This window comes from Vicugna pacos, chromosome 10, assembly GCF_048564905.1.
Source record: "Vicugna pacos chromosome 10, VicPac4, whole genome shotgun sequence".
Classification (NCBI taxonomy): Eukaryota; Metazoa; Chordata; class Mammalia; order Artiodactyla; family Camelidae; genus Vicugna; species Vicugna pacos.
Window position 1 is genome coordinate 29741199 of NC_132996.1, and position 15161 is coordinate 29756359.

The following is a 15161-nucleotide window of genomic DNA, read 5'->3' on the forward strand; positions in this document are numbered from 1 at the left end:
TGTATTAGTAACTCCAGCCTAGACCATAGATCCCTACAAAGCTTTCTTTTTTAAACTGAACTCTGGCATGTGCCACAAATCTACCTTATTTTCCCCTCAGATATGGCTTACTACTTCCTTTCTTCCCCCCTACAGTGAGTTTTTGTTGTGCTGTCCCATAATAAGGTCTGCCAACTTAACTAACCACTTTCTCACCCCAGAAAACTTCTTGTCCATCTCAGCATCCTCCCAGATCATCCAGAATCCTCCCAAAATGTCTATCTTCTGTTGATGAGTCCCTGCACTCTTCTCAAAGGGCTCCTGTTTCTTCCTATGTCTCTTCTTCACCCCTCAGCCAATGAACCTTTTCTCCTTTAACACAAGAGTCAATGATGGAAAAGACACAATATTAATTTTTGATTAATGAGTAGAATGTATTTTATTAAGAAGAAGCTGTGCTCTCAAGGCCAAACCTCAGTCCCCACATGCAAAAGGAAGGTGGTGGGGACACAAAAGGGCTCTGGTGAACTGAAAAGAGGACTCAATGGTACTTGTGGGCCAGAGCATTGGCGACACCAGCCACCAGCTTCTGCCAAGCAGCCTGCACATCAGGGGTGAAATCTCTACCAAAGTGAGAAGCCAGGACGATCACCATCACGTTGCCCAGGAGCTGTTAGGTAAAAGACAAAATGACAATTAGTCAGGTTGAGTAGAAGTTTCCAGAAGGAATTGCAGGGAAAAAAAAAATCTCAGTACCCACACCCTCTCCCAACTCCACATCTTAAACCTCTTCAAAGATTGTGCCTATGCAATGAATTCAGATAAGCTAGTTCTTAAATTTAACTTCAAGTTTAAGTCCTTAAATTTTTAATTTTAAGTAATGGGCCCTCCATTCAACATTCTGCCTACCTATATCCCCACCCTCCCCACCCTCTCTCCCATTTCCCCACTTTCCTTTGTCTCTCTCCCTCCCTCTCACATTTACCCATGGTCTAATTTCTATAATCATAGGATTTCAGAGCTACATAGGTTCTTAGAGTGTTTAGTAAAGTCTCCAACCAATGCAGGAATAAGCCTTCACATAGTCACAAAACTGACAAGGAATTTAAAATATTGGAGATTACTTGTTGTATTTTTCTTTGAGACAATCTGCCTAAAATTTTTTTCTCACAAATCTCTTTCTAAACTTCAATCATCAGGAACTACATAAAATAAGGTATTTCTCCTTCCAAAAGGCAGGCCTTCATCCACCAAAAGCCAACTTCATTCCTCCTATTCTCTAGTGTAAACAAATGCAGTTCTGACAAAAGTTCCTGAAAAGTTTTAAGCCAACTCAGGCTACTAGTACTGTCACTTTACTGTCACTAGTTTTGAATCAAGATGGGCTTAGTTATGTCCACTGGAGGTCTGCACCACAACACCAAGTTCAACCTATGATTTCTGAAATCTTTGCTGTTCTTTCCAACCAAAGACACAACTTTCATTGTTAATCCAAAGTAAAAAGTGAAAAAAATGAGTATTTTCTGAACTCACCCTAAAGTTCTCAGGGTCCACGTGCAGCTTGTCACAGTGCAGCTCACTCAGCTTAGCAAAGGCGCCCTTGAGGTTGTCCATGTTCTTAATAGCATCTCCAAAGGAGGTCAGCACCTTCTTGCCATGGGCCTTGACCTTGGGATTTCCCATTATGGCAGAGGGAGAGGACAGGTTGCCAAAGCTGTCAAAGAACCTCTGAGTCCAGGGGTAGACTACCAGGAGCCTAGGAGACATGACCATAGCAGATGGAAAATCAGCAACTCTCCAAAATCTTGAGTAATTCCCTGGTCAATTTGCCAAGCTCATATTCACCATCCTCCCCCATGCATTGAAATCCAGTTCCTACCTGCCCAGAACCTCGCCTCCAGCCTCTTCCACATTCACTTTGCCCCACAGGCTAGTGACAGCAGCTTTCTCCTCGGCAGTAAAAAGCACCATGATGTCAGGTATTGGAGCTGACAGGTGATCACAGAAGTGTCAGAAGCAAGTATGTGCTGCTGTCAGAAGGTGTGGCCTTTTATTCTTTACTGCTGGACTGCTGGCCCCTTCTTCCCCCTAGTACCTTGAAGTCATTGGTCAAGCTTTGTCCCTCAGGGGTGGAGTCAGGTCAGGAAATGGTCAGCACTGAAGATGTATACTGGGTTCGTGATAATGTGTATTGGTTTCTGAGAAACCTTTCCTTTCTTGGCTCCTCCTCCATCAACAACACAATTTTCCATTCATTCCGCCTTTGCACCCTCTTTGCTCCTCACATCATCCTCCAGGATGACATGTGTCTCTGCCATTCTCTTTCTTCCAGAAAAATTCCTAGAGAGAAGCCAAGCCCAAGATAAAGAAAGAGTTCCAGACAAACCAGGTTTAATTTTGGGGTTAAGGACGGTGACAGGGATAAAATCAGGGTAAAAAAAAAAAAAGCAATTTTTGACACAGAATCTCAGCCAGTTCCAGCTGTATTGGAGAGTGGATTATATTCTCCTCTAGTAACAGCCTTTTGGAACAGAGTTGTCTTGTTTCCAGGTATCAGGTCCATCCCATGTTTTCTTATCACTAAAGCTGTCGAAAAGGGCTTCAAGAAAGTTAACCATGTTTAAAAGCAGCATGTCTGTAGCTCAATACGAGATTTATGAATTCTGATTCTGAAGATCCTGTGGGCTGAATATAGTTTCATTTATGTTTAGGTGCTTATTGACTCAAGTTCAATTATCTCAGCTTCTCGTTTTGAAGTATTTTATTTATCTCTCCTATGATTTTTGTCTCTTTTTTTCAGGATGAAAAACCCAAAGTTTGGAGAGATAAGCTGACATGGTTATCCATGATAGATCAGAAAGATTAAATGGTCAGAAAAAAAGAAACTAAGACTATTCATTTATTACCTGTAAAGTTAAAATTAATAAAGTAAAAAACATGTTCTATCTTAAGGTATTTAAATTTAAAAAATGACTTTTTAAAAGAAACTTCAAAATTTGATGAATTAACTCCCGCCCCTTGGGGTATCATGTAGCATTTGTACTTTGGTAAACTCTATGCCAGATTTTAAGAAATGAAAAAGATGCCTCTTTTTAGCAGGAAAAAATTAAATTATTTTTTAAAACCTTGCTAGCTAATTTATTACATACATACTAAACCTGAAGTCAAATATTGTATTATCTTTAGGTGCTATTAGTATGGTGAATTATATAAATTACATTGTTAGTAGAGAAAATACATCTTTGATGCTACTGCAGGTTTTTCATAGTATTATCTGGGAAAAATTGCTTCAAAAGTTCTTCTTCACCACAAATGAGTTATTTTACTTTTAATTTCAAAATTGGCAAATTATGGACAGGGTTTATGAATCACTGAAGGTACAAAAAGCTGCTTAGGACTCTTGGTTAGAGAGGCTATAAGTTAGTTGGTTTCCATTATGCATCTGAGTATACATTCCTACAACAGAAATAGATGGGATCAGAGTTCTGTCAAGTGTTGCATTAGCCAAGAATAAGTTGGGTACCATGAGTAGCAGGAAATTCTGCCAGCTGCCATTTTCTGTTATGATTGCCAAAAATGAGAGACTACTGTGCAACACTGGTCTGGCAACACCGCTGCTTTGTAAACACCATGCCTCTGCATCATCTCTCACAAAGGTTGTAGGTGACCCTGAACCAGAGCTGGGTTTCATTCTCAGAGGAACTTCTTATAGTTGGTGACTGACAGCATAGACATCGATGATTTGACTGACCTCCAGGACCTGTGTGGCCAAGGCATAGCCAGAGGTAATGTGATAACGTTAATTAAGCAAGAGGAATCTTTACTGGGAAGAGGAGATGGGAAGCCGGAACCAGCCAGTCATTGCACACTTGTCGACATGATGAACCTCGAAAGTTCAAGCTTGAGTATGACAACTTAGAAAAGTCAGGAACTTCCTATTTTCCTATGTCAGGACTTTGGTCTCTTGGTTTCCTTGATGCTTTTTGACCTTAAGCAAAGTTGCCTTCATTTATTTTTCTGATTAAATTTCTGAGAGATTTCTATTTTTCTGTTTATTTTAAATAGTATTGCCTGATGTATTCTATGAACTAAGACAACTCTAAGTAGTCAGAAGGAATGACATTATCATTAGAGTCCTTGCTTCCTAGTCTTCCTTCCCTTTACTGCACTACCATAGGTTGTTGGTCCATTTCTCATGGCTCTTACTTAAGACTGAAGTCAAGTAGTAATTTATAAACTTCATTCAAATGTAGCAGCTCTAAAGCATACATAAACTCAGTGTTTACATGTCTACCTAAGGTTGATTCAAATGGTACTCTTCGAGGTATAGGACTTAGACATGTATATCCCAAAATGATGGAAATTCTATGGTAAGATTCCACCTCTGCTGTTAGAAGGTTGAGTGGTTCTTGCCTTCGTGACTTTTGAATTCTGAAAAGTGAATGGCTTTTTTTTTTTCACTTAGGCATGCTATTTTCAATACTTTGGGTATTATGTATTGAAGCTATAGCATAGCATGTTCCCTGAATAAAAAAATCTACATCTCTCTAGAAAAGGATAACTTTGAGGTTTGGCAAGTAAGCAGGGCTTTAAAAGAAGCAGTAATGATTATGGTTAGATCTCATTCATTAACAAGCTTATCCACCATGAGGAATTATGAGTAACCAGGATCCTTTGTTTGTATGACCCAGAGGGGGCAGTTAATGTTGGCTCCTTTCCCTAACCCCTTTTAGCCTTTGCTAATCATAGCCCCAGAAGGGTTATTTCTGAAACCAAATTTTCACAACCCCTATGTTACTGAGTCTGAGGCATCAGGAGAACCTCTTAAATGCCTAGACCAACAAGCTACCATAGCCCCTCTCTGTATTCTGGCCTCTTTCAGTCCAGAATATCACCAGCTGTTTCCTGCACCTGTTTTTTGTTTGTTTTTCTTCTCCTCCTCCTAACCCCTCTTCTTTTCTTCTTCTTTCCTCCTCCTCCTCCTCCCCTCCCCCCCTCCTCTTCTTCTTCTTCTTCTTCTCTTCTTCTTCTTCCTCTCTTTGTTTATTCATTTGTTTTCTGGGGTTTAGGAAACATTTATTTTATTCTGTTTTGTTTTAAATTAACAGAGATCAACAGAGCCAGTGTTTTTCTCCTTCTGGGGACTTGGGCTGCTGATAGCTGGGTGGGGTCAGAAACTGTGGGCATAGATAGGGGCTCGGGACTAAACAGAGCAGTAGCAAAGGAGAGGACTAACTAGAGACAGTGAGAGCCAGAGTCTCCTACTGCCTTCAAAGACCCTGTCCTTGGATTCTGTACAAATAGAAAAATGAAAAAGATTGTGGATTGGTGCTTGTGGGTCTTGCATGGTTAACTGTTCAGAAATGCCTGATAAATATGTTCTGTGTAATATATGTGTGTGTGTTTACAAATGTGTGAGTATTGTCAAAATATGAAGGCTATAGTGACTAGATTACATGCAAGTCCTAGAGAGCCAGGGGAAGAAATTTCATTCTCCAAGTTCAATTAAGATTAAGAATAAATTTAGTGATAGAAAAGGGAGACTGAAAATCACCTGAAAGAGACAGAATGACTCCTAGGCCAGAAGCTCTTAGCTATAATCTATGGAGTGTTCTCATGTATAAAGAGAAGTCTGTTTATCATTAGAGATTTGGCCAACAAGGAAAGTATAGAAAAAGAAAGGTTGTTTGTTGGCTTAGTTTTTTTGAGTCTAGAGATGTTCTGAACCTCACATAATGTTTGTGTCCAGCCCAAAACTATCCTTTCCCTGAAGATGGATGAAAAAGCCATATCTGACCCTACTGACAAGATGATCTCTTGGTGGAAATGTTAGCTATCTTGATTGTGGTAGTGCTTTCATTGGTGTACTCATCTATCAAAATTCATCAGATTGTATATCTGAAATATGTATGGCTTACTACATAGGAACCATACCACAGTAAATGTGTTAAAATTTTTTTTAATTAATATACAGTGTTGAAACATGAAAAAACATGTATTTTCTGTGCACACATAAATTTGCCTTAGAAGATAATAAATATGTATGAGATACATGAGTAATAAATATAAAGGAGCTATTTGTTACAAAAAAAAAGGATAATCACTCGGCAGAATTGCATCTAGCTATGTGAATTGAAAGTTTATTTCCTCTACATTCACCTGATTGATATAAGAAAAGAATTTATTGTTCACAAAGATATTTATAGTTGTAAACATTCCAGTTATAAATCTCAGTGTAAATTAATAAATAAGTACACCGGTTTCTATTTTAGGCTTTTGTGCCTTTTATTTTGACCAGAATGAGCCTTCAAGAGTCAGTCTCAATCTGCAAAATAAATGGGCTGCATCTCGGAACTATAATCTTACCAAGGTCCTACTTGCTGAGGTCTAGATAGCTCTAGTTGGCCTCATGGTGATGGCTGTACAACTGTGAATATACTAAAATCAAAGAACTGTATGCTTAAATGAATCAGTCTGTGAATTACATCTCAACAAAGCTAATCTACATAAAAGACTGAGAACTTTAGACATACCCTGAAGGCAGTAGGAAGATTTTGACTCCCCAACCCCATCCCAAAGGGATATGGCAGGATCAACTCTGTGTTTGAGAAAGGCAATGCTGGTAGGTGTTGGCAGGAACAGACAACGTAGGCAGAGATAATGGTCAAGAGACAGTCCCTCTGTTCAGTGAAGAAATGATAAAGTGTGAGCCAGTTCAGAGTCCTGGGGTTGAAGACATGGCCTTGAGAAGGAAAAGTGAATTTCAGAGGCTAAACAGAAGTGCTATTTTTGAATATCGGGCAGATTGCTCAGACAATGGACCAGGTGCAGAATGTCAAAACACATTTCCTGAAACAAGGAAGAATCAAGGGCAACTAAGCATGTCTCCAACCCTCCCTCTTTGGAATCTTCCTTTTGTCAGATCCCTAAGCATTGTGTGATCTCTTTGTTTTCCAGCTTGCTACAGTTCTGTGTGTGTCCTATTTCACCTCTGCAGGAATCTCTTTCCTTGGACCATTCTGGAGATCTGTAATAAGATCTCTTAGAATATCATATAAAATTTTGATCTGAGCCCTTGATTAAAGACCCAATTTTTTTTCTGGGGCTGCACGGAGAAAGATAAGATGGTCAAGACAGTGGAAGGATCAGTAGTGAACAGAACCTTGACCAAATAGTTCAGGTATAGGCATTGATCTATGGCATACAAGAGAGAAGCAAATAAAAAACAAAACTGTGGGCACTGAAAAGCTGGAGGGCTGAACTGTTAGGAAACTTCTATCTTTATCTTTTGCTGAAAGAATGCATTTCCTTAGGCTGTGATGTAGCATCTGTCACTATTGGCCATGGCTTACCTTTTAGATTGTGGCCCTCAGAGTCCATCCCTAATTGTATTTAACAAACATTTGTTCGTCATCTGCTCTGAACCACTGTTCAAGGGCATGGGGATACCCTTAAATGGTTTCTTTGGGATCAACAAGTAAACAGACAAAACAAATCCCAAAGCTCTGCCAGTTCCTTAGGAAATCTGAAGCTAATATATTTGAAGATGGATACATTTTAGCATCTGAATTATATACAGGTTAAGTAATTTCTTTTTAAATTTTAGAGCCTTAACTCCACACGGGTTCAATAATTTCTACAAGAAAAACTAGCTTTTTCTAGCTCAGAATTAGTCCTCAGGACTTGCTTATTTCTAAATCTTGAGTTTCTATGAGTTCTGAACTTTCTGTCCAAGACTGAATTCTAGCTGGTTCCCCAAGTGCCTGTGTTTTCATCCAATTTTCCACTAGACCTTAGCAGACTACCTTGGGCCTCGATGAAACAGGGCACCTTTCCTTCTCCTAGTTCTGATTCAGAACCCCATCATTTCTGACACCTGCTATTTCAGTCTCCTACTAATTTCATCTCTTTACTTCAACTTCCTGTTGTCCCATATCATCACTCATTTATTTATCCCTTTGGTGAATAAATGCTGGCAGAATGACTTGCTTCCATGTCCATTTCTTCATCACAACAGTTATTATATTGCAGTAAAAATCATTTATGAACCTGAATAATTAACCCCCCACACCAAAATAAATGCATTTGTTTAAGTTCCATGGCCATGTTTTATTCACACTGATAACATTTGAGTCTAACACAGAGCCTGTCATAGGGCAGTATTCTGGACTTGCTTTCTAAATAAATGTATGAATGACTCTCGTCCACCTCTCTGGACAAGAAAGTATCTTTCTTTTCTACAGATGCAACCTTTTAATTTAGTGTCGAATCTCTAATCCTTATCACCTTCCTATTGGCCTAGAAGGCTAATATTGACATACCTTGGCGTGGAATGAAATGTCTTCTCAGATGGGATCCTGAACCCATCTGTAGTCTCTCTTCTACCAGTTCTGTTCACTTGATTATCGTAGGGGGACACACGACATCCCTGCTATTTCTCTCTGTATCTCTTGCACCTACCATATTACCTGGCACACACCAGTGAGGGTAGCAATAAAAATAGTAGTTACTTCTTGCGTATGTGATACGTTCCAGGCACTTTTAAGTAGTCGGTATGTAATATACAATAGTCATCACAACAAATAGAAGATATAAGTGAAATGACTACTCACATTTTATGTATAATAAAAGACTCAAAATGATTCTTTACTTTTCCCAAGGAAAACACAAACCAAGAGCACCTGACCTATAAACGCTTTGCTCTCAGCTATCAAGCTACATACACTTACTTGTACTATGAAGGAAATGAATAATTGTCTGGTTACTTAGGCACAACTTTCATGTTTGGTCTAATACCATCTTTTTAAACACCTCTCCCAACCCAAACTATACTAGTCTCATCTAATCCCATGCCTGGATTTTTTTTCTCCATTACTTTTTTTTTCCCATGAATTTGTGATTTAAAATTCTCCTCTTCCGGCCTCTCTCACGGTTACTACACACTTCACTCACTCTCTGTGTTCTGTCATCTCTATTAACACTCTTCGGGTAGATTTCCTTCCTTAATGTCTACACTTTCATTAGATATGCATCATGTTCCCTGTCTCTATTCCAATTATGGACGTACACTTGAATCAAGAAGGACGTTTTAACATAATATCACTAAATCTTCTCTCTGTGCTTCTATCAAAGCCCAGGAGACTGACCACAGATACCAAATTCACCAACAAATACCAACAACTATGCCAAGTATATTCTAGGGCCTGTAATGGGCCCTCGGTATCCTGGGGCCTCTAACCTCACAAAGCTCAGTGCATTAAATAAATCAAATGTTCATTTGAAAATTCCCCATGGTTCAGTTGCACTAATCTATCTGCCCTTCTTTTTAAATTTTTTTCTCAAGTCGTTTCACCTTTTTGATTTAAAAAAGAATATATATATATATATATATATATATATTTTTTTTTTTTTTTTTTTTTTTGGTCTCCCCCATGAACTTCTGTAGAAGCCTACTTCAACATCATTCTTCTGGAGATCTTCCTGGATCCCTTAATCCCTGGTTTTTCTCTCTCCAGGCGCCGTCTCATGGTTTTCATCCCTTAGTGGTCCTTGACAGTTACTGACACATGTGAACCCTATTAGCTTTCCTCAAGGAATGTTTCTTCCCTATCAGACTTGGAGTTGTCGACATTTTCCCAGTAAGAGTGGAGTACCAGGACTGGCCTGAGATATTTCCTTAAACTGAGGCTCCTGAGTGGCATTCCTGTGCAGATCTGACCAGCATGTGAGCATGGTCCCTCTAAAAGCACAGACCCTTTGTCATCGAGATGTCTGGGGGCACCCTAAAAGGGTCAATGATATTTTCCTTTTCCTCTGTTTCGTGCCTCCCTCCTTCATACTCATATCTCAGTCCATATCTACAGGACATGGCAAGTAAGTATGCAGTATGAAAGGTGAGAGCTGGAAAAATTATTTAGACATCCAGGCTTGGCACATATTTATATACAGGAGGAAACTAAGGTTGGGCCTTGAGTTACATAGTACGTGAGACAGGGTGAGGGACCTAACTAGCAAAGGTCCTATTCTTCAAATTACTCTGATCACATTTAAGTAATGATTATATATTTTATGAATTCAAAATCCATACACATGTACTGACAATTTTTTTTCTGCTTCTAGGTTTGAGACACTATCTGAAAGATAAATATTTGATGAACAATGACAGATCATTTTATAGCATCAATAGGATGGCCAAAAATACCTTTTTAAATCAGAAGGGAATATGTTCTGGGACATGTCACATTCTGCTTCAGAGATTCCTTTCTTTTCATGTTGTTGGTTGGGATGGAGTTATGGTCAGGGGTCAACTTCTCCTTTTCTTGTCATCTGTCCTCTAAGCCTCCTGCTGGGGACCCAGATAGCAGTCATCACTCAAGTCTGAGAACATCTGGCCACACACCCTGAGCCTCAACATGACTCAGCATGACTCAGCATGGCTGTGTTGGGGCCAGATGCTGGCCTACAAGGCTATGCAGACCAAGAAGATAGGAGGCAGGGCATTGACTCAGGCTGGGGCCCTGACAGGAATGTCTGTGCTTAGACTATGGGAAGGCAGTGATGGAGGCTTAGATGAAAATGAAATATGAATTAGGGAAAAATTGCAGCTTGTTTAATCAGATGAAATGGCTGGAGGGGATACAGGGCCCTGGGCCCGTAGACAGGACAGCCATCCAGTAAATGTGAGCAGCTGCTATATGCTAGATTCTAATTTCAGTACTTGAAGGATAAATAAGAATATGATATGTACCTTGCCTTCCAGGAGTCCCAATCAAAAAGAATAGTTGATTACCATGCAATATTGTAATATTTTCCATACTTAATAGAGATATATATGGGAAGGGAAAATTATGACTCTCTAAGTCTGGGTTATTTACAGGGAGTAAATAATGTACAAAAGATCTTGCAGAATTTAAAAAAATTCAAGCTGAGGAGAAGCGGAATGGATTTTTCATAATGGAGAGTACCTGTTCTCCACCTCCCTTCAGGCAAGGTGTATAGAACTAGCTAAAATACAGTGAGATAGAGTGATTTAGTCTTAGAGAGGAGCAGCCCCACTGGTGCATATGGTCAGAGAAAGAGATTTCATCACTCACCACAATAAGCTTTCCCTTCCTCCTCTTTTCTACCCTGGAGGTTTCCTAAGCCTACTGGGGACAGGCAAATCGCATAAAAGAATAGGGTGTCAGGCAGCGGTTGCAAAGAATACAAGCCCACTCCTGATCAAATATGGCCACCAGTGCTTTACCCCAATGTTGCCATGAGGGACTGAGAGGGTTTCAGTAATTCTAACACCACTTACTTCTCATGTAGCCTTGTGCAAGTTTCTTAATGTCTCCATGTCTCTGAAATATATGATGATAACATTATTTAACTCATAGGATAAATAATGAAAATTAATTCAGTTTATTGTGTCAAGAGATAGGGACACAGTATATGCTCACTAAGTATTATCTGTTGTTAACAATATTATAGTAAGTATTCACATATAACTATCAGGGTTACATCTGACTTCCAAATGATGATTAGAAGTGCAGATACTTTGAGTATTTTTTTCTTTTCTTTTTACATAGAAATGTATATATGTAAGGTGTACATGATTTGATCTACATGTACACAGTAAAATAATTACTACAGTCAAGTTAATTAACTATCTTTTCCTCACAGTTACCATTTTTTGTGTATGTGACGAGAGTGTCTGAAATCTACTCTCTTAGCAAATTTCCAGTATTTGGTACTATACTACTAAGAATAGTCATCTGGCTGTGCATTAGATCTCTGGATTTACACATCATACGTAACTGCAGATCTGTACCCTTGGCCAAGATCTGCTTATTTCTCATACCGCCTCACCCTATGAACCAGTTTTCTACTCTGCTTCTACATATTCAACTTTTTTAGATTCTGCTTACGAATGAGAGCACGCGTTTTGTTCCTTTCTGTGCCTGGCATTTCTCGATTTAAATGTTGGCAGCAAGGGGAGAGGGTATAACTCAGTGGTAGAGTGCATACTTAGCATGAATGAGGTCCTGGATTGAATCCTCAGGACCACCACTTTAAATAAATAAGTAAATAAACAAACAAACAAACAAACAAACCTAATTACCTCCCCTCGGGGAAAAAAATACAGTTAAATGTTGGCAGCAGATCCATGAGTTTTTTTTTCCCAAATATTGTTCAGACCTCCCAAAACAATTTGTGTTTGCTTGTTTGTTTGTTTATTTGGGGGGAGGGCTTAGCACTAGAGTGCTAAGCGTGCACTCTACCACTGAGCACTACCCTCCCCTTCAAAACAACTTTATGGGAGATATTTAGGCAAGAAATGATCATGTTTCAACTTCTGGTCTACATTCTCTCTCTCTGACACTTCCATTCACCCATTCCCTTTAGTCTTGCCCTCTCATAGAGTCCTTCTTCCTCATGTTCCTTGGCTAGTCAATGTCTTCCCAGCCAGTGTCAGACCTTACCTTCTGGTTTAGAAGGAAGAACATTCATGGCTGATTTTTGAGAGCAAGGAAGTAGGAGAGCTTAGCCCCACACAGAAGACAGAAGACTCCTACAGTACTGATGCCCAGTGTTCCTACTTAGCTTGCAGGTGAGAAAGACAGTGTGAAGCCCAAACTGATTTTGTAGCAGTTAACATACAACGCAGGGTCCTGCACTGGTAGCGTTTGAGAGGACTTTCATGGTCTAACTCTGCAAAGGGAGGTGCTGGGCCCTTGCAGAACTTCTTATTTTTTGTATTCTTCCCTCATCACCACAGCACTGCTGCCCACATGGTTTCGTGTTCTCAGTGCTTGGCACTAATTAAGATGTCACACAGACTTAAATAGACAGATATGCATATGTTTAGGGACAGTGAATTTCCAAGTCACTGCAGGGTAAAGAGAGAGGCAGTGGGTTAGGCCTGAAAAATATAATATATTCTCTTCCTTAAACAAACTTGCAGTTGGTCAAGGGGTCAAGAGGTCATCTGTGCCAGTATGGACCTCCAGTGTTCTTGGAGACCCACACATGACCTATAATCCAACAATCTCTGTAGTCTAAGCTAGAGAGAGCCTTTTTTTATTCTGAACTTGTTTCCAAATTTTTCTTTTCTTCTTTCTCTTTCACATGTTTCTAAGGAGCTGCAACCATATTGAGGAGGTATAGTCTGCAGCTGTGGCTTGAACCCTGATCTGCAATCTCCAAGGCATGAAAGTGGGGAGTAGGGGCAGGTTAACCCGCTTCTATTTCTTGGGCCCGCAGTGGATGTCTGGGTTGGTGTTTTGCTGTAGAAAGAGCACCGTCTTTTTAGTAACAAAACCGGGCCCACATTCTAACTTCACTACTTACTAGCTCTGTGCCCTTGCGCAGATTATTCCACCCCTTTGACATTCAAGCCCCCACACTTAAGAAGAGACAGCATAACCTAGACAGTAGGGGAGCCCAGACAACCTGATCTGGTTTCAGATGACAAACTGGCTACTTTTTGTGTATGTGCCTTCAAGAAATTTTCTTACATTTTCTATGCCTTGGTTTCCTCATCAGTTAAGAGATATGAATGGACGTCTGAATATTGGTATGAGGACAAATTAATTCATATAATGAGCTTAAGTTGTATCTTAGTGTATACTAAATACTCTAGAAAGATCACTTACCATTAGCATGAATTACAGTATGTTTCATGACATATACTTCACAGAATTACCATATTAAATTAGATTATTTAAATACCCTACAATGGTACTTCATATATAGAAAGATTTCAGTAAGTATTAATTCCCATCCCCTTTTAATTTTCCCCTAGACTACATCTCCTCTATTTCTCCAAGTATCTCTCCTGTGGTCTCTTGTTCTGTAATCATCCTGTTCAACTTCCAGTCAGATTCTTAGTGGACCTCTTATGCTTCAGAATCATACTCTGTGTGAAGTGAGATTTTCTGAAAGTGCAAAGTTGCTGTCAGCCACCTTCATCCTGCCTGTGGCTTCAGGTGTTTCAGCCCTAAAGCTAAGCTCTAGGCTGTGACCACAGCACCTGGGAAGATGGCCCTACTGAGGGAGGGGAAGGCTCCTGTTGTACAATGCGTCAGGCCATTGTTAAGTTATAAATCAGGCTTTGAGACAGTCTCTACCTTTTTAAGAGTGGTTGGTGTTATTTTCTAGACTTTCCCTGCTGCTTTGAGACATCGGGTCCTGAAGGAGCCCATAGCTCTGGCCTGAATTGCTATCACTGGTCCAGACCGTGTGTATCTCTTTTCATCCTCAGTAACCCCATAAGATAGATGTAGTTATTATCTGTATTTTATAGACGCCAAGACTAAGCTCAGAGGAATCAAGGCATTAGCCCCTGGTTGAAGGGAAGGTGAGTCTCACGTGGTAGAAGAATGTAAACTGCTGCTAGGCTGTGTCTTCCTCCTCTTCCCCATGCTCACCTCTGTACGCACAGCCTATCTGCCCTGAGACGCATGGCTCCACCCAGAGCCGCCAACCTGACCACCACCTATCAGAGCCCACAGACCTGTAGCCCTTCTGGGCTCTGATATCTGGCAGCTAGCCTTGGCCCTGCCCTCTCTGTGACCTCTGATAAACACATCTTGCCCCCCAGCTCCCAAAGTCACTAAGGGGACCTTGGGTTTGCTGAGTCAAAATTCAAGGAAGTTCAAGCCCTAAGAAACTCTTGTGCCCAAAGTTACAGTCATCGGCTTCTCCAGGCTTACCTCCTTCATCCACAGCCAGTCCCCTGCTTCCCCAGGCCTGTCCAGCTAATGCTCCTCAGAGGTGCAGCAAAGGGCTTATGAGCAGTAGACTCAGAGTCTGACTTGGGTCCAAGAGCTAACGTTCATTGATTGCCTCTTACATGGCTGATCTTAGGCACATGCCTTGACTCCTCTGAGCTCAGTCTTGTCATCTAAAAATGGGAATAAGAATTGTATCCATTTTCTGGAGTTAGTATGAGGTTGAGGTTGGAAGGAAATATGACGCACTGTGAAGCAGGAGCTTAACCGATTAGACTTTAGAATAGAACAGGTCTCAATAAAGAGAGGTAGATTTCATCATCCATTCATCCTGTCCATCTTCCCCCACAGCTCTCCTACTCACTCTCCATCTCCTCATTACCCTTTACTCCCCCTCATTCTCTCTTACTTAGAAGGATTTCAGATATTTAGAATGGGATTTGAGGATAAGCCATTAATAAGAGGAGT

The 15161-nt window shown here is 40.2% G+C and overlaps 2 protein-coding genes across 5 annotated transcripts in view; one reads left to right on the forward strand and one right to left on the reverse strand.

Annotated features, from left to right (window-relative positions):
- The window catches only part of LOC102530707 (olfactory receptor 51M1-like), a 259108-nt gene that overhangs the window by 155898 nt on the left and 88049 nt on the right, over positions 1 to 15161 (forward strand). The window contains exon 3 of one of the 4 annotated variants that reach the window (XR_012076539.1): positions 2780 to 2930. The exons of the other annotated variants lie outside the window; for them this stretch is intronic. The gene's annotated coding sequence lies outside the window, so the exon portion shown is untranslated. Of the gene's footprint in view, positions 1 to 2779; positions 2931 to 15161 lie in introns of those variants that run through there. 4 annotated transcript variants of the gene reach the window in all.
- Positions 389 to 2030, reverse strand: HBE1 (hemoglobin subunit epsilon 1). The gene is made up of 3 exons (XM_006203428.1): positions 1859 to 2030; positions 1513 to 1735; positions 389 to 649 (listed from the first exon to the last, which is right to left on the reverse strand). Exons 1-3 carry the CDS (start codon positions 1948 to 1950, stop codon positions 521 to 523), a joined length of 444 nt encoding a protein of 147 aa, XP_006203490.1. The 5' UTR covers positions 1951 to 2030; the 3' UTR covers positions 389 to 520.